Source organism: Monodon monoceros, unplaced genomic scaffold (assembly GCF_005190385.1).
Source record: "Monodon monoceros isolate NGI ecotype Baffin Bay Population unplaced genomic scaffold, NGI_Narwhal_1 Super_Scaffold_15, whole genome shotgun sequence".
Lineage (NCBI taxonomy): Eukaryota > Metazoa > Chordata > Mammalia > Artiodactyla > Monodontidae > Monodon > Monodon monoceros.
In genome coordinates, this window is record NW_021703771.1 from 63,910,777 (window position 1) to 63,928,820 (window position 18,044).

Below are 18,044 nucleotides of genomic sequence, written 5' to 3' on the forward strand. Positions count from 1 at the left end.
TCCTGACCCTCCCAGCTTCTGGGCCACTGAGCCCAAAATAAAAGCCCAGTTCTGGATCCTCCTTTCCATGCCCGTCGAACTTACAGTTGAATGCAGGACAGGGGAAGCAATACGGTGCCAGAGCCGGAGACGGGAGCCGCACATGTGGAACAGGAAGAGGCGAGGCTCCCGGCTAGTAAGCGGAGGTTCCGCCTCCTTACGTCACTTCCGTAAACAAAGGGCATTGTGAAGGCGAGAGCTCAGGGATGTGACCCCGGCTCAAGCTGCAGCTGTAGTATCGGCGGCTGCAGCTGCGGCGGTGGCTTCAGAGGCCCCAGGGTCCTTGCAGGTTGAGGAAGAGGACCCCGATCCCCTTCTTCCCCAGGTATGAAGTGGAAGCAAAGGCACCCCCTTAATGTTCCCCTGTAGGCCCCTCCCACCACCGGTTCTGGCCGCTCTCGGATTCTGGGCGGGGAAGGTTCTCCGTGACGGCTGATTCGGGAAGGGCAATGAGGTGAAGTCAAGAGGAATTTCTAGTTCTCCGGCTTGGAGGCTGTGGGTTCCTGGCTCTCAAACTAATGTGTGAGTTAGACTACGAGCTGTAGTCTATGAAGGTCTTCTCTGAATGGTTCCTTGCTGCTTGGTATAAAAGAAGGGTTTCGGTGCTCTTGTAGTAGTGATGTTATCTCACCAAAAAAGCATAATTTTCGAGCCCTGGCCCCTCAGAACATCTTATCAATAGTTTAGACTACTGTTGGTTTATTTGCATTGTTTCCTGGTTTTTTTTTATTATTATTCTAGTGTCACCAACTGTGTATAAGCATAATTAAATTCGAAAACCAGTGTGTTTATGTGTATCATAAATTTATACGGATCCTTGCCTCTTTGGAGAACTGATATCGCATCTTCTCTATTCAGTTATTTTTTAAACATTTAATTTGTGTTGCATGCTGAAACAACCCCAAAATGTCTGTTCTGTTACTTAAAATGCTTCTTAAAGGAAAAATTGTTAGCCAAGATTTAAGCGGATTTACGTTCGTTATCTGGGATTAGAGACTGGGCAATAGAGCCTCTCCTTTACAGCCTTTGGTCCTTTGGAGGTTTAGCTCCAGTTATGATTGTCTAGAGTCAGCCTGAGCCAACTGAGCTCAATGGTTTAAATAACAGTGCTAGTAGCTCGGAGTCCAGACAGTAGCCAAAAAAAATCTATTTTCATTAAAATTCTCAAATAATTACTTGAGGAGTGACATCAGTGGATTTGAGACTTTTTGAATGGTCATAGAATGATTAAATTCAACACAACATACAATAAAAGACCTAACAGTCCTAGTGCACTTTACAATCTGATGAGAAAAATAGCCATATAAATTTCTCATGTTATGATGCATGAAACAATATATTTAGGAAGAATTTAATATTATGCATAAATAAAAAGGAAATGTGGAAGGATATTTTTAGATGGGTGGCTGTTAGAGAAATAAAGCTGGTTAATACATAAAGGGAAAGTACTGGATAAATAGAAGGTTTTACACATATTCTCTATGGAAGGACCAACTGTAACTTCATAGTGTAACTTTTTTGACATTGACAAAACTAAACATATATAATAAAGTTTCATGTTTCATTGGAAATAGGTAGAGAAAGTAAATTTAAAATTGTGATGGAACAAGTTTAATTTTACAGAACTTCATTTGATCAAGGAACTAGAATCAGTATTAACTCTAGGCAGCAACTGAATTTCTACTTGGTAGTTGACATAAGGTTTCTAGTTGCTAATTAAAATGCAGGTACCCATGTCAATTATATATCTGTTTGTATCTAGGTGGTTTTTCAAAGAATACGTTTTAGAAGGGAGACCTAAGGGGCACATAAAGCTTGAGTCAGGCTGGATGATTTGTTTAGTGTTTATATGTTGTTCCCCTTCGATAAGAATGTAGGGAACATTGAAGGCAGGGACTTTGTCTTGTTCAGTACTGTCTCCCCAATGCCCCAAATAGTGCCTGACATGTAGAAGAGAGTAAATTTTTGTGGGATGAATTAATAAACAGTGAAAAAATTTTTTGTCTAACAGGCAGTTTTGGTTAGGGCCTCTGTGTGCATAATACAGTAAACTAAGCTTAAGAATCCTTGTTCTAACTTTCTTTAATGACCTCTGAAATTCTTGATCCTCTTACAGCCCGTGAAGTGGGTCTTTGAAGCCCTTTCATTTTGGCATATTATAGCATATATGTATAATTTTGCTGTATTTCCTTAGGTCATAAGAAGCTGGCCTTGGTGCAGTAAGGAACTTAAAACAATGGAGGAGCGCAAAGTGAAGAGGAGGAGTCCTAAGTCTTTTAGTGCCCACTCTACTCAGGTTGTTAATGCCAAAAAAAATGCCATTCCAGTTAGTAAAAGCACGGGGTTTTCAAATCCTGCATCACAGTCAACTTCACAGCGACCAAAGTTAAAAAGGTGAATTCTCTTCTTTCACATTATCACAGCAAAATGCTATAAAGTAAATACTAAATCCACTAATTCTTACAACATGTTTTTCCTCTTGGTTTGACTTTTGAGGCACATATTACATGTGATTTAGAAAAGAATTTTTTGAAGGTTACAGTGTATAGAGATTAGAAAATGCAGAATGAATGATTGGCTTTAAGGCTCTTACTTTGTCTCGTATTAAAATATACAAAGCAGGGACTTCCCAGGTGGCACAGTGGTTAAGACTCTGTGCTCCCAATGCAGGGGGCCCGGGTTCGATCCCTAGTCCGGGAACTGTATCCCACATGCATGCTGCAACTAAGGAGCCTGCCCGCCGTAACTAAGGAATCTGCATGCCGCAAGTAACGAGCCCTCGAGCCGCAACTAAGACCCAATGCAACCAAATAAATAAATATTAAAAAAAAAAAATACAGAGCAAGAAAACTTGCAGACAAAGTTGATGAGTTACCCAGGAATGGAAAAGACATATCTGGTGGTTGTTTTTTTTTAAGCTGAGTGTTTGTGCTTTGGTAGTTTTATTTTTTTTTAAAGAATGAGTTCACTGTTTTAATAGAAGTGATTTGTATTTATTGTAAATATTTAAACACAGGAAAAATTCAAAGAAGAAACAGAAGAATACTAAAATCCTACCACCTAGAAGTATCAGTATTAATATTTAGTGAACATATTAATATTTGTCTTAAGGCTTTAAAGGAAAAGGGGCAAGTTTAAATGTTACCTATTATTGCTGCATATATGAGTATTTTGTAGGGTTAGATATTTGGAAAGCAGGATAATATCTTAAGAGAAAAAGCATTTCATAATCTCAATCCTCTAGATAATTATGATTAAATAAGCTTCTAACTGCAAGCTCATCATGAGAGTTAGTTAAGGAAGTAATGCTTGTAGCACTTTGTAGCCACTGGATTAACACAAAAGACAAGATTGCTGGTGATGATCTCACACTGTCTTTGAGGAAACAAAAGGGACATAGCCAGAGACCCTTGGAAAAGAACATTCCAATAAGGACTAAATGAAAAATAAAGTTATAAGGGCTTCTTTTTAATATACTATCAGATTGGAAAGGGGTTTTCCTCCTGGAGGAGTTTAATTTAGAATCAGATTTTGAATATGGTTATGGTTGATGAGGAAAGAAAGCCAAGAGATTTGAAAGGAAATCATTCCTTTTTACAAGTTTTTGCATCAGTTTATTTGTATCTCATTGTCTTTTCTACCTTGTACTTTTATTTCTCTACCCTCTTCTAGAATGTGGGCTTCCTGAGGGCTGGGTCTTGTGTGCCAGACAGTATTTAGAGTGGGGCTTTGCACATAGTATAATTTCAGTGAGTGCTTTTTAATTGAATTATTTTAACATAAAGTGAGACAGTGTGACATGATCAAAAACACCGAAGTAAGAAGAAACAGATTTTTATTTTCTTTTCTGAGAAGGTTGTTAAGTGATGAACTGATGCAAAACACTTACTTGGATAAAGCTTCCAATTTGAAAGAAAAAAAAATTTGCTATACTGAAACCTTATAGTCCATAGTAGTTTATCTCAGATTTTAATGTGAATATGGATCTCCTGGGAATGTTTTTAAAATGTAGATTCTGAATCAGTTAGTTCGGGATGGGGCTTCAGCTAAGCATTTCTGATAAGCTCACAGGTAATACTGATGGTACAGGTCTTGGACAGCACTTTGAGTAGCAAGATACTAGATAGTGATAGTAAATCTAATATCATGTATGTAAAATTACAAATCCCATTTTGTGAAGAACTGTTAGTGACCTAGTGTCAACGGCCTATGTGTTCTAAGTTGATTTCTTTTCACGGGAATTAATTAGTCTTGCCACCTTTGCCCACACACTCACAGCCCCCAGTACACCCTATTCGTCTTACCCACATTGTGGCGAGCGCACTTGTGGGGAAGAGGTCTTCATGCTATGTTATGTAGAAATTAACTGAGTCCTGAATATATGTGTTACGTCAGGATCTATAGCACGTGTCGGGGTTATAAAAGTAACACACAACCCCCTCTCCCATTTTTGCCTGGTTCACTCCTAGTCTTTAAGCCTTCACTCACATATCACCTTTAGGAAGTTTTCTCTGCTACCCTTAGGTTGAGTAGACTGTTCTTTCTCTCTGCTCCCATATCACAGTATGTATAGCACCATCACTCCAGAGTTTGAGAGCCTGGCATATGCTAGACGTGTGTAATGAGAACTAGCCTAGTCTAGGGGTTCGGAAAGGGCCTTCCTGAGCAGATCACATTTAAACTGAGACTTGAAGCATGTGTGGGAGGTAGCCTGGCAAGGATGGCAGTGAGGGGAAGGGTGCTAACGTGGGCAGAGGATTAGCTGCAAGGAGATGAGAGAAGGGATTTCTAGGAAGCAAAAGAGATTCAGAATGTGTAGAGCATTGACATACAAGAGAGGATAGAATTTCTTCAGGTTATCGGACTACTGAAAGCTTTGCATTAAGTAAATTATGTGGTCTGACTTTACTTTTTAAAAATTGACTTGACTGCTCTGTGGGCTCAGAGACTGCACGTAGAGGCCGGGAGACCAGCTGGGAAGCTGCTGGAGTAGTTGGGTCAGGTATAGGACAGTGGCAGTGGAGGAGGAGAGATTAGAGACAGCTCTATGGGTGTGGCCAACAGGTTCTAGCGCTCCATCACATGTTGATTGTGAATTTATGTCTGTCTTTCTCCTTAGACTGGGCGTGCTTCAGTGCAGTCACTGATGGCCTGCACGCATTCATATACTCAGTGTCTGGCACCATGTCAGCTACAGAGTAGGGGCCCCATAACCACTTGTTGGACAGCCCATAGTTCAGGGAACAGCTAGGATAAAGTTAGATGGGAAGGCAGAATATGTTTACGGAGAAGTGAAATATGAAACACAGGCTAGTAAAAAGACTTACTAATTCTCTCTTCAGTTTTTTTTGCAGTCCAAAGAATTACCATAGAGTAAAAGTACATTACTCAAACTCTTTATATACCTTAGTAGTTATATTTTATACATTTGTTTGAGATTTTCATAGCCTGTTCTTTTGGTTTCTGCCTTGAAATGGCTGTTTTTATTTAGTATTGATTTTATTCGGATGTCTTGTTTTTTCCTTAATCTAGAACAGCCTGAAAAAATATCTCTCTTTAAAGGTAATTATAGGCAATTAATTTTTTATTGCACCCTTTTTACAGAGTGATGAAAGAAAAGACCAAACCTCAGGGTGGAGAAGGCAAAGGCGCTCAGTCAACCCCGATCCAGCACTCCTTCCTCACCGACGTCTCCGATGTCCAGGAGATGGAGAGGGGGCTCCTCAGCCTTTTGAATGACTTCCACTCTGGAAAACTCCAAGCATTCGGTAATCCATAGCTGTTTCTCTCTACTCTTTTTCTTCTCAAGATGTTTGCATCATATTTTCTGCATGTATTTTGCAATTCCTTTTTGAAGTGTCATTTTCTTTTATTTAAAAAAAAAAACAGTCCAGAGGCATAAAACGCAATCAACCTAGATTTCATTTGTCATGGGATATAATTTGTCTTGTAAGATTTCAGGAAAAAAGTTTTTTAAAAAGGGAGGGTTAGTTGAATTGTTAAAGTAGGATTGCTGTTGAGGGACTAAGTATCTTGAAAGTGTGACAAACAAAAGGGACATTTTCTGTCAACTGAAATATTTTAGATTTAGTGTTTCAGTTTTAGAAAGACTCAAGATCATTTTTCTTTACCCTTTCAAGCCTAAACTTGTTTCTTGCTCACAATGCCTGACTTTCGAATATTAAAGAATCTGGCTTGATGAAGATGTAAGAACAGTTAACTGATCGTCCCAATAAAACTCTGAATAGGTATTTTTGTATACGAGTTCACAAAGTGTATGGTCAGATATTTCATGTTCAGCGTCCAGCTCACTTTATAAGCTTTTTCTGATGATAAAAATTATTTCCCTGCATTTTTAAAAAGCAATCTAAAACTTATTGAATGCACACATATGGAATCTCACACAAAAGCATAAATGTCATCAACATAAATATTGTGTTTTTAAGTGCTGTCTTTCCCTCCCCAGCTCTTTTACTTGGCTTCCCTACCCCTTCCCTTACGCCCTCTACTGCCTCTGCTTCCCCCCAGCCCCAACCATTTAACTGTGTGACACACACACACACACACACACATACACACACACACACAGAGATTTTTCTTTTCATTGTTTTCTACAAATAGTATCTTATATACACTCTTCGGTGTCTTGCTTTGCTCACTAAACAATACCTGATGGGGCTTCCCTGGTGGCGCAGTGGTTGAGAGTCCGCCTGCCGATGCAGGGGACACGGTTTCGTTCCCCGGTCCAGGAAGATCCCACATGCCGTGGAGCGGCTGGGCCCGTGAGCCATGGCCGCTGAGCCTGTGCGTCCAGAGCCTGTGCTCTGCAGCAGGAGAGGCCACAACAGTGAGAGGCCCGCGTACCGCAAAAAAATAAATAAATAAATAAAATAACAATACCTGATGAAAATCTCTCTGAGTCACCTGGTATAGCTCTAATTCATTCTTTTTTTTAATGGCTACATAATTTTCAAGTTGTGAATATACCCTGGTTTATTCAGCCATTTCTCTGTTGAAGGGCATTTACTTTGTCTCCAGTTTGGAGCCGCTAAACTCAATGGTGTAGTGAACATCATTTTACATATATCCTTATGTGGCTGTTTTGATTTCTTTGGGATGGATTCCCATGAGTGGGATTACTGGGTCAAAGCATAGAAGTAATTTTAATATTAATAAAAGTATCCAGATTGCTTTTCAGAAAAGCTATTGCACTTTTAGTTTTCATTAGCAATTTATGAAACAACTCTTTTCCCTGAATTCCCACCAGCTAATAGGTATTACCAGCCTTTTCATTTTTGCCAGCCTGTTGGTGTAAAGAGTTTTTTTTATTACTGTTGAGTTTGAATAGCCATGAATGTTTGTTAAGCGGTTGGATTGCTCTTTTTTAGGACCTTTACCCAGTTTTTTATTTGGTTATTTATCCTTTTGTTGTTAATTACTAAGAGCCCTTTGCATATTTTAGGTACTAACCCTCTGACCTCTTTTGTTTTTATTTTTTTAAGCAACATTAGTGTGTCTGTGGATTTTATGGTATACATCGCCTTATAAAAGTTTTAAATTTTTGTATACTCAAATATGTCTATTTTTTCTTATAGTCTCTGGGTTTCCAGTCATGGTTATACTATTATTTGCAAAGAAGACATTAAAACACGTTATTTATTTCACAAAGATGTTTTATGACATCCCTTCCTCCTTGCTTTACTCCATCCCGGTAAGGTGGCATCTTTAGAATACTTTCACTTCCCTCTCCCCTCTCTTCTCTCCCACCCTTGAGATATAATCTCTGGATCACTTTTACTTCTTCACTCTTCTCCCCAACACCCTTCCTGCCCTAACTTTTAAGTGACTTTGTATTCTTGGATTGAAGTCTCTGTTATTCGATGGTTTGCTATATATAAGCATTGCAGATGAGAAGTTGATTGCCAGTTGGATTCTTTTTTTTTTTAAAGATTTATTTATTATTTATTTTATTTTATTTTATTTTTGGCTGAGTCAGGTTTTAGTTGCAGCACACGGCATCTTCTATTGCGGCACAGGGGCTCTTCGTTGTGGTGCACGGGCTTCTCTCTAGTTCTGGCATGCGGGTTTTCTCTCTCTAGTTGTGGCGCGCAGGCTCCAGGGCACGTGGGCTCTGTAGTTGTGGCGTGCGGGTTCCCGAGGGCATGGGCTCTGTAGTTTTGCAACACGCAGGCTCTCTAATTGAGGCATGCAAGCTCAGTAGCTGTGGCGTGTGGGCTTAGCAGCCCCGCGACATGTGGGATCTTAGTTCCCTGACCAGGGATCGAACCCGCATCCCCTGCATTGTAAGGCGGATTCTTTACCACTGGACCACCAGGGAAGTCCCTGGATTCTTTTTTACCAAGTAACTTTTTTCAGTCTCAATGCTTGAAAGATATTCTTCTTTATCTTTAAAGTTTAAGCCTTTACCAGAATATGCTTAGGACCGTATCATCCCTGCCTGGAAATCAGTGAGCCCTTCATATCTGCCAACTCATGTTTCATCTCAAGGAACATTTTTTTCTATTGGTCATTTATTTCTCTTCCATCTGTTCCTTTTTATCCTTTTGGAGATTCTGTTGTTCTCATGTTAGGTCACCTGGGTCCATCCCCTGAATCTCTTCTCTTGTTCCTTGTGATTTCTACCTCTTTATATTTTTACTCTATATTGTTTTCCTCTGTCTATATAATATATGTACATCTTTATATGTATACACACACACACACATACATATATATCTCTTGAGGTAGTTCTTCCACTTGACCTTCCAGGTTGCTAACTGTTGAAAAACATCATTAAAATAGAGGAAATATGAGATATTTTACTATGAAGAAAGGATGATTTTGAAAGAGCTGTAACTAGCTTTAAAATTATTAGTAGTCCTTAACATAATGTAATATAGTCAATTTATGAAGATGTTATAAAGCTGGCTAGAGGAAAAGATAGTATAATTTACATTAATTCATATTTATTCAAGATAAATACTTCAACTTTAGCTGAGCTATATTATGCCTTTGAGAAAAATCAAAGGTTTTGGGAGGGGAAAATGGTAGTATCAAGAATTTGGAGAGGCTGTACTGAAACTGAATGAAAATATGTAATATTTCATGTATATACATCGGTTGATCTGGGCAGATAATGCTACCTCAGAGGAGTCTAGTCAATAAACAACGCAAGACCTATCCTTTAGCAATAAGTTGTCTTTCTCTACTGTGTATACATTGTGGTTCTCATGCTTCATTACATTCTTCACACTTTATTAATATTTTCACTTATATTTCTTAAAGGAGGAGTACACGGTTGGTTGGCAGAATGATTCACGGTTGAAGTCCTTATAGAACTCTTAGTTTCACTCAAATCATTATAAAATGTTGGGTTACTCAGTTGTTGTTTATTTTGCAGTACGCAGGCCTCTCACCGCTGCGGCCTATCGCATTACGGAGCACAGGCTCCAGACGCGCAGGCCCAGTGGCCACGGCCTACGGGCCCACAGGCCCACAGGCCCACAGGCCCAGCGGCCCAGCCGCTCCGCGGCATGTGGGATCCTCCCGGACCGGGGCACGAACCCGCGTCCCCTGCATCAGCAGGCCGACTCCCAACCACTGTGCCACCAGGGAAGCCCCTGGGTTACTCAGTTTTAATGGCAGTTGTCAACTAGGACGTGAATAGATGGTGTTAACACCTCTCTATATATTACTATTGAAAAAATTTTTTTTACCTAAAGGGTTCTTTCATTCTTAAATTTTTTTTCTATATCATTTTTTAATGCCCATGATTATTTTTTAGATTGTTGTGTTCCTGGTTGGAGATTTGATTTATAATTTTACACAGAAAATATGCAGTCTTTAATGTAATTTACAAAAGAAGGAAAACCAATTTCTTTTAAGCACCTTGACTTTAGAAGTTTCTCCTCAAGACAGTTAGTTTGACCTATCCTAATCTTTATTAATGTTCTGGAATGTTCCCCCAGGAAATGAATGTTCCATTGAACAGATGGAACATGTTCGGGGAATGCAGGAGAAATTAGCTCGCTTGAATTTGGAGCTCTATGGGGAGCTAGAGGAACTTCCTGAGGATAAGAGAAAAGCAGCCAGTGACTCCAATCTGGATAGGCTTCTGTCTGATGTGAGTACAGTCCTCTTTCTTTACTCTTTTCTTAATCAAAATTTTTATTGAGATAAAATTCACCATTTTAACCGTTTTAAAGTATAAATTCAGTGATTTTTAGTCTATTCACAATGTTGTGCAGACATCACCCCATCTAATTTCAGAACATTTTCATCACCCCAAAAAGAAATCCGTACCTCTCAGTGCTCCCCTCCCCCATCCCCCAGCAACCGCCAATCTATTTTCAGTCTCTACACATCTGCCTATTCTGGACATTTCATATAAACGAGAAGCATAAAATACGTGGCTTTTTATGTCTGGATTCTTTCACTTAGTGTAATGTTTTCAAGTTTTATCCACGTTGGACTTCATACTCTTTTTTGAAAGCAATATATCCAAAGGATATATTGGGATCCAATATATCCTTATATTTACATCTAAGCACATTTTCTGGGATCTAAAAGGAAAATATTTGCTTCTGTACATATAAAAGATCTTAAGATATAGAAGATAGTAGGTCAAAAGATCCTGGCATGATTAATGCATTTTGCCTTATTTACTCAGGTGGTAGTTACTTATAGTGTGTTTGGTGTTTATGGTAATTTAGTAGGTTGCCATGTGTTTTTGCTTGCAAAGGTTGCTGTAACAAAGTACCACAGACTGGGTGGCTTAAGCAACAGAAATTAATTTTCTCACAGTTCTGGAGGCTGAGAGCTGGAGACCAAGGTGTCAGCAGAGTTGGTTTCTTCTGAGGTCTCTCTCCTTGGCTTGTTGAAAACTATCTTCATGTTCACATGGCATTCTTCCTTTCTGTGTGGGTCCCTATGTCCAAATTTCCTCTTTTTGTAAGGACACTAGTCATACTGGATTAGGGCCCATCTTAATGACTTCATTTTAACTTAATTCCCTCTTTTAAGAACCTGTCTCCAAATATAGTCATGTTATGAAGTATTAAGGGTTAGGACTAAAACATGAATTTTGGGAGGATACAATTCAACCAGTAACACCATATAGGATTCTTTTTTTTTTTTTTTTGCGGTACGCGGGCCTGTAGCCGCTCCGCGGCATGTGGGATCCTCCCGGCCCGGGGCATGAACCCGTGTCCCCTGCATTGGCAGGCAGACTCTCAGCCACTGCGCCACCAGGGAAGCCCTCAAACCTATACTTTTTTTTTTTTCTTTTTGCGGTACGTGGGCCTCTCACTGTTGTGGCCTCTCCTGTTGCGGAGCACAGGCTCCGGACGCGCAGGCTCAGCGGCCATGGCTCAGGGGCCATAGCTCAGGGGCCCAGCCGCTCCGCAGCATGTGGGATCTTCCCAGACCGGGGCACGAACCCGTGTCCCCTGCATCGGCAGGCAGACTCACAACCACTGCGCCACCAGGGAAGCCCAAACCTATACTTTTAATTGTGATTGTGGTATGCTGAAAACTGAATTTGAAACCAGAGAGCCTTTGTTTAGTCCAGGGTCTACATAGAGCTGTATAACTTTGGGCCATTTAATGTTTTTGTAACTCAGATTTTTCTCTCTGTAAAATAGAGGTGGTTAATTCTACCTCATACTAAAAGCTGAATATCACATAAAATCGTTTTTGTAATTCATAAAGTTTTTAAAGATTTTGATCATTAAAATGGCAGCTTTTTAAAAAAAAATCTATTATTAGAGATGATTATAATTAAGCATGGTTTTAAGAATCCTTATAAAACTTCAGTTTTTATCATATGGTTTTAATTCTCTTATATTCTTATTTCATAAATACTAAAGCTACTTTATTATTATTTTGCATAAGTGAATTTCCCAGTCTGGAAATTTTTAGAAAGTTTTTTCTTTAATACTTTTTTGTTTAAAGAAAGCTTAAATGCGAAATAATGTCTTTAATAATGTATGGTTAACAATTATCTATGATAGTTATCTTATAAAAATAAAAATTAAATTTGTTACTTTGTGTTACAGCTAGAAGAATTGAATTCTTCCATGTATCCTTTGCTTAACATCAACAGTGAAAAGTTCACAGATTATAATTTTTGGTGAATAGTCCCAATCAAGTGAAGAAACCTACTGCTATTTACTGGGGCCATCTTTCCCTTTAGTTTCTAAATGGAATTTCCCAGTTGTTTTGTATGCTGAAATTTTGTTTTTCTATGGTTTGTGCTTTGCTCTGTATGGTTTCTGGGTTTTTAAGACAAATTTTTAAAATGTTTTAATCAAGAGAATTAAGAATTAGGCTAGTTGCCGTATACATTATTTTGAATCTTAGATTCTTAAGCTAAATGGAAGTGGGATAGCAGACATAATACAGTACTCTAAATTTAGTATTAGAACTAGAATATTTTAGATGCATTAAAGTGTATTATAGGATTAACTTAAAGGAAATCACAAAGGCACATGTAAAATATTCATGTTTTGACATTTCAATTTAGAGCAATTATTTCAAGAAATTTTTAAAATGTATTTTTGAACATACTGATAGGCACAATGTGAGATATATAAGAACAACAAAAAAATGATCCTGCCTGTAAAATAATTTTAGTGGTAAGACATCTCTTTGAAGATGGAGATACTGGAAAGGATACTGGTTGTAGAGTTAAGAGATTTGATTTTCAAAATTTGGTTCCACGTTTTGCTAATGTAAATTTGGGTAGATTGTTTAACATTTCAGAGTATCGTCTTTAATATATGGGGTAACTGCTACATGTAATCATGTGTATATGAAAATTTCCAAACTATATAGAATATATATTTTAAAAAATCACTCTTATTGCAATAACATATACTGTTACTAACTGCTGAATTGTGCAGTTAAAACAATGAAGAAATAGGAAGATATATACAAATCCAGTAATAGTAATTAATATCTCACCTTTATTGAATACCTACTATTTGCCAAGTATTATATGAAGTGTTTTACACGCATTATCTCATTTGGTCCTACTCTTGGAAGTAGGTGGTGTTATACTCCCCATTTTACAGATGAAGAAAATACAGTTTTGAGAAGCCACATAAACTGTAGGAGATATTAATGTAAGATACCACTGCCAAGAAAGAGTTTAATATGGGGGTAAGATAGGAGTTAATTAGGAGGCTTTTCTTAGGAGTAGTTCCCGGTTCTTTTTTTTCTTTGTATTTGTTTTACGTTATATTCTATGCTTTATATTCTCTCTCTGCTTATGACACATAACTCCTCTCCTCTTATCTGAGTTTCTGTTAAACATTTAGACTCATTTGTCTCCCGCTTTCCTCACTTCAGCCCCAACGGTTCAGCAGGCCGTGGTGGTAGACTGCAAGCGCATGGCCTTTGAATCGCTTGGTCTCAGGTCTTGGTAAGCAGCTGTGTAACCTTGAGCAAAGCCTAGCAACCCTAGTTTCCTCATCTGTAATAAATGTTCTTTCCGTATTCATACTTTCCGCTCCTAATTTTCCTGTCATCAGTGCCCCTATAATTTTTATTTTTTAAACATCTTTATTGGAGTGTAATTGCTTTACAATGTTGTGTTAGTTTCTGCTTTATAACAAAGTGAATCAGTTATACATACACATACATCCCCATATCTCCTCCCTCTTGCGCCTCCCTCCCACCCTCCCTATCCCACCCCTCTAGGTAGACACAAAGCACTGAGCTGATCTCCCTGTGCGATGCAGCTGCTTCCCACTAGCTAGCTATTTTACATTTGGTAGTGTATATATGTCCATGCCACTCTCTCGCTCCGTCCCAGCTTACCCTTCCCCATCCCTGTGTCCTCAAGTCCGTTCTCTATGTCTGCGTCTTTATTCCTCTCCTGCCCCTAGGCTCATCAGAACCATTTTTTTTTTAGACTCCATATATATGTGTTAGCATACGGTATTTGTTTTTCTCTTTCTGACTTACTTCACTCTGTATTGACAGACTCTAGGTCCATCCACCTCACCTCAAATAACTCAATTTCGTTTCTTTTTATGGCCGAGTAATATTCCATTGTATATATGTGCCACATCTTCTTTATCCATTCGTCTGTCGATGGACACTTAGGTTGCTTCCATGTCCTATTGTAAATAGTGCTGCAGTGAACATTGTGGTACATGTCTCTTTGAATTATGGTTTTCTCAAGTGCCCCTATTATTTTAATCTTCAAGATTGTTTAAAAATCCCTTCTGTGACTGTAGCAGACATTGCTCATCAGTCCTGGCACTATCTGCCTCTAGCGGGCAGGGACAGGAAATTATTTGCTGTCTCTTAATTACAGTTAGTTGTCAGGTGTTAGCAGTTCTGTTTTGTATTCTTCCTTCATTCTCTACCCTCATCACCTGATTCCACAATCTTGCAAATTTCTGTTCTCTAGAAACCCTAGAGCTGCACTGTCCAATATGGCAGCCACTAGCCAAGTAACTACTGGGCACACGAAGTGTCGGCAACATGGATTGACATGTGCTTTAAGTATAACGTGCACACCTGATTTCAAAGATTTAGAATGAAAAGATGTAAACTATCTCAATATTTTTATGATTACATGTTGAAATGATAATTTCATGATTATAAGTAAAATATTTTTAAAACTATGTCTGTGGCTTACATTATATTTCTATTGGACAGTACTGCTGTAGACTTCAGACATTGCCACTGAGTTATTCTTCCTAAAACATCACTTTCATCTTGCCATTCTTGTTTCTTACCAAGTTTTTACTATGTCAGATTTTTAAAAGGTTCTCAGTAATTTGATCATGGCATATTCATCCTGTTATAGTTTTCATTATTTTTCATTCCCACCAAGTTGGCTCTCTGGATGCCCAAGTTCATGCTCACCTTAATGCCTTTGTTCAGGTTGTACTTTCTACCTAGAGTTGCTCTGGCCTCCCCCTTCTCCTTATCAAATAACACTCAAGCTGACCACTTCCATAAAGCATTTTGTTTGTACCCCAAACTAGCATTCTGCGTTATTTCATTATCTGTTGATATGTGTTAAATCTCAACCTTCCAATTGAAGAAGATATGTCTCTGACGGCACAGCTCATGTCTGTACATTTTTGCAAACGTCTGCTGTACACGTATTCCTAGCATTTAGTTGTCCTCAGTATATCCAGATCATTGTTGAGTCTTGAATTGAGTCTTGAAAAACAGGCGGCAAGTGGATCATATATATGAAAGAGGAAAATGAAAGGCAGTGATGAGAAGGGAATGGAATAAACTACACAGGAATTTTATTCTATTTCAAGTTTTCTTGAAGAATAATTCAGAGGATTATAGGAAAGCTTTTAGAGCTATGACGATTTTATTTCATTCTCTTGGACTTCCACAAAGAAATTATTTTCCCAAGGAAATGAAGTGGTGTTGTCTTTTCAAGCGAATTTTGTTAATCCAGTAAGTTTTCATATTTGCCTCTAATCAGCTTCTTACCATGAGAATGATTCTTGCTGCATTAAAATAATTCTGTGCTCTCTTAGAACCTGGAACATAGTCTTTTTTCTTTTTTTTAAGCCCTATTTTTTATTTTTATTTTTTCTTTTTTTGGCTACTTTGGGTCTTCGTTGCTGCGCGTGGGCTTTCTCTAGATGCGGCGAGTAGGGGCTACTCTTCGTTGTGGTGCACGGCCTTTTCATTATGGTAGCTTCTCGTTGCGGAGCATGGGCTGTAGGTGCGTGGGCTTCAGTAGTTGCAGAGCACAGGCTCCAGGCGTGCGGGCTTCAGTAGTTGAGGCGCGTGGGCTCAGTAGTTGTGGAATACAGGCTCTAGGCATGTGGGCCTCAGTAGTTGTGGCTCACGGGCTCTAGAGAGCAGGCTCAGTTGCTCCATGGCATGTGAGATCTTCCCGGGCCAGAGATTGAACCTGTGTCCCCTGCACTGGCAGGCGGACTCTTAATCACGGCGCCACCAGCGAAGTCCTGGAACATAGTCTTGAATCAGTGATTTGTTTTTAAATCTTCGAATTCTAGACATAGTAAAATTACTTTACTCCATTTAAAGATTGTCTTACCACATCCATGTTTCTCAATAGCAGCATAGGCACTTTCCCTTTAAACATACTTCTTTTTTTATTACCTCTGTCTCTTAGCTTTTGAACGTAATTTCCAGAAACTTAAAAGAAGCACTCATTAGAGAATGAAAATCTTCTTAACTGATGAATCCAGACAGAAACTCCATTTGGCAGATGCACAAGATGTTCCAAATACTTCTGCCGGCTAAAATGAAATGCAGTCGCTTTCTCGTGGTTTGAAGAAAAGCAGCATTCTTTACTCTTCTAGCTGAACCCAGTAGCAGAATCATCTTCCACAATAAGGAATTAATTAAAGTGCAAGTGCAGCGACTGCTTTCACATGCTGCTTTCAGTGAACTCGACTTGCCATAATTCCCCATAACTGGAGGCCTCGGCCTCGTGGAAGGCATAACCAGGAAATGTGATACAGAGCTTTTGCTGCTATGCTTTATATTGTTGCCTTACGGGTTATACTTGAAATGCACTGTGCTAAATGTTGTTGATGGGGCCGAACAATTTATCCTTCCTGCGCTCACCAAACTTATTCCACTGTTGATCATAAGTTGATGATGCCCAGGCTTTTTGTGGGAGCCCAGCTTCAGTTTACGTTAGATAATCAGTACACACGCCCGGTGTGTTTTCCAGTGGCCAGTGACAACAAAATGTTAAATGAGTATTTGTGAAATTTGCTATTTTTAATAAAGTGATTGTTTTAAATTAGTCTCTCTCTCTGTTTTGGAGAAACCTGTAGTCTTCAATCTGGGAATACAAGGGCTCAGTCCTCAAAGGTAAACTGTGTTTAAAAAATTGAGGTTCTGTAACTTTCTTGCAAATATTGCAACTTATGCACATTTAAATATTGGCATAATGAAAAGAGCATATGGTCTTTGACCTTGCTTAGACCTTGATTTGAATCCGCATTCTGCCCATTAGCTTTGGGTTCATGTGTGTTTACTCAGTTTCTATTTTAATTTTAATTTTTAATCTAGAAAATGAGGTTAATGACCAGCTTGTAGTGGTTGTTATGAAGAAGTAAAAAAGTACCTATAAGATGCTTAGCACAATAGCTGACACCAGTAATGTTCAGCAAACAGCAGCTGAACATTAACATTAGTTTTTAAATAGCTTTGTTGAAGTAGCTCATATGCCATAGAATTTACCTTCTCTAAAGCGTATAATTCAGCGGTTTACAGATTCACGGAGTTGTGCATCCCTCATCATAATTTAATTCTAGAACATTTTCATCACCTCAGAAAGAAACTCATTAGCAGTCACTCCCTACCTCCCGAACCCCTCAGCCCTTGACAACAGTAATCTATTTTCTGTTTCTACGGATTTGCCAATTCTGAACATTTTCTATCAATGGAATCATACAATACATGGCTTTTGTAACTGGCTTCTTTTACTTAGTATAATGTTTTCAAGGTTTCAAGTTTCATCCATGTTGTAGCATGTTATCAATACTTCTTTTCCTGGCCAAATCACATTCCATTGTATGGATATACCACATTTTGTTTATTCATTTATAGCTCACTTGCCTTCACCTTGTAGAATAGGTCCATGCTTCTTCCTCCTTGTTTCCAGGCCACAGAAACAAGCACCCAATGGGAGATGGGGAGGGTGGGGACCCACTGAACAATATTTTTTAAAAGTCTCAATTTCAGTAATTTTTGGCATTCTGCGTTCCAAGAGTTTTGATCAGTTTATCTAATCAGTCCTTTTAATACCCCTTCTAAAACTGAGAAAATCACCAGAACATTCAATGTAACCTTCAAAACTGCTTTGTTGGATTGAGCAAATAGGGATTCCAAGGGAAAAAGCATTCTAGGGTCTGACAGAGCAAAAGGAAACTTTGCCAATTGACGTGTTTTTCTTGGATGGGTCCTGAGATAGAGTAAAGCAAAAGCTGTTTCCTGTGGCTTAGTGACAGAGCAGCAGATTGACCTTGTTTATTCAG

At 38.7% G+C, this 18,044-nt stretch overlaps 1 protein-coding gene across 3 annotated transcripts; it reads left to right on the forward strand.

Moving 5' to 3' along the window:
• The first annotated feature begins 204 nt into the window (after nucleotides 1–204).
• On the forward strand, nucleotides 205–16,961 carry CCDC28A (coiled-coil domain containing 28A). 3 transcript variants are annotated; one of them, XM_029224379.1, is made up of 6 exons: nucleotides 205–364; nucleotides 2,234–2,433; nucleotides 5,644–5,807; nucleotides 10,008–10,162; nucleotides 12,096–12,118; nucleotides 16,242–16,961. In XM_029224379.1, the coding sequence occupies exons 2-6, from the start codon at nucleotides 2,276–2,278 to the stop codon at nucleotides 16,294–16,296; spliced, it is 555 nt and encodes a 184-aa protein (XP_029080212.1). In that variant the 5' UTR covers nucleotides 205–364; nucleotides 2,234–2,275; the 3' UTR covers nucleotides 16,297–16,961. The 3 variants fall into 3 exon arrangements, with proteins under 3 accessions (XP_029080212.1, XP_029080213.1, XP_029080214.1); XM_029224380.1 differs by lacking the exon at nucleotides 12,096–12,118 and having other exon boundaries at nucleotides 219–364; nucleotides 16,166–16,789; XM_029224381.1 differs by lacking the exon at nucleotides 12,096–12,118 and having other exon boundaries at nucleotides 219–364; nucleotides 16,246–16,789.
• Nucleotides 16,962–18,044: the final 1,083 nt, after the last annotated feature.

What these genes read in the sequence shown, in the direction of transcription:
- CCDC28A (XM_029224379.1), top strand. Translation starts at nt 2,276, where the DNA reads ATGGAGGAGCGCAAAGTGAAGAGGAGGAGTCCTAAGTCTTTTAGTGCC. An exon ending in TGGAAAACTCCAAGCATTCG is followed by an intron (nt 5,808 to 10,007) that starts GTAATCCATAGC and finishes ATGTTCCCCCAG; the next exon opens with GAAATGAATGTTCCATTGAA. An exon ending in GAAGAATTGAATTCTTCCAT is followed by an intron (nt 12,119 to 16,241) that starts GTATCCTTTGCT and finishes TGATGAATCCAG; the next exon opens with ACAGAAACTCCATTTGGCAG.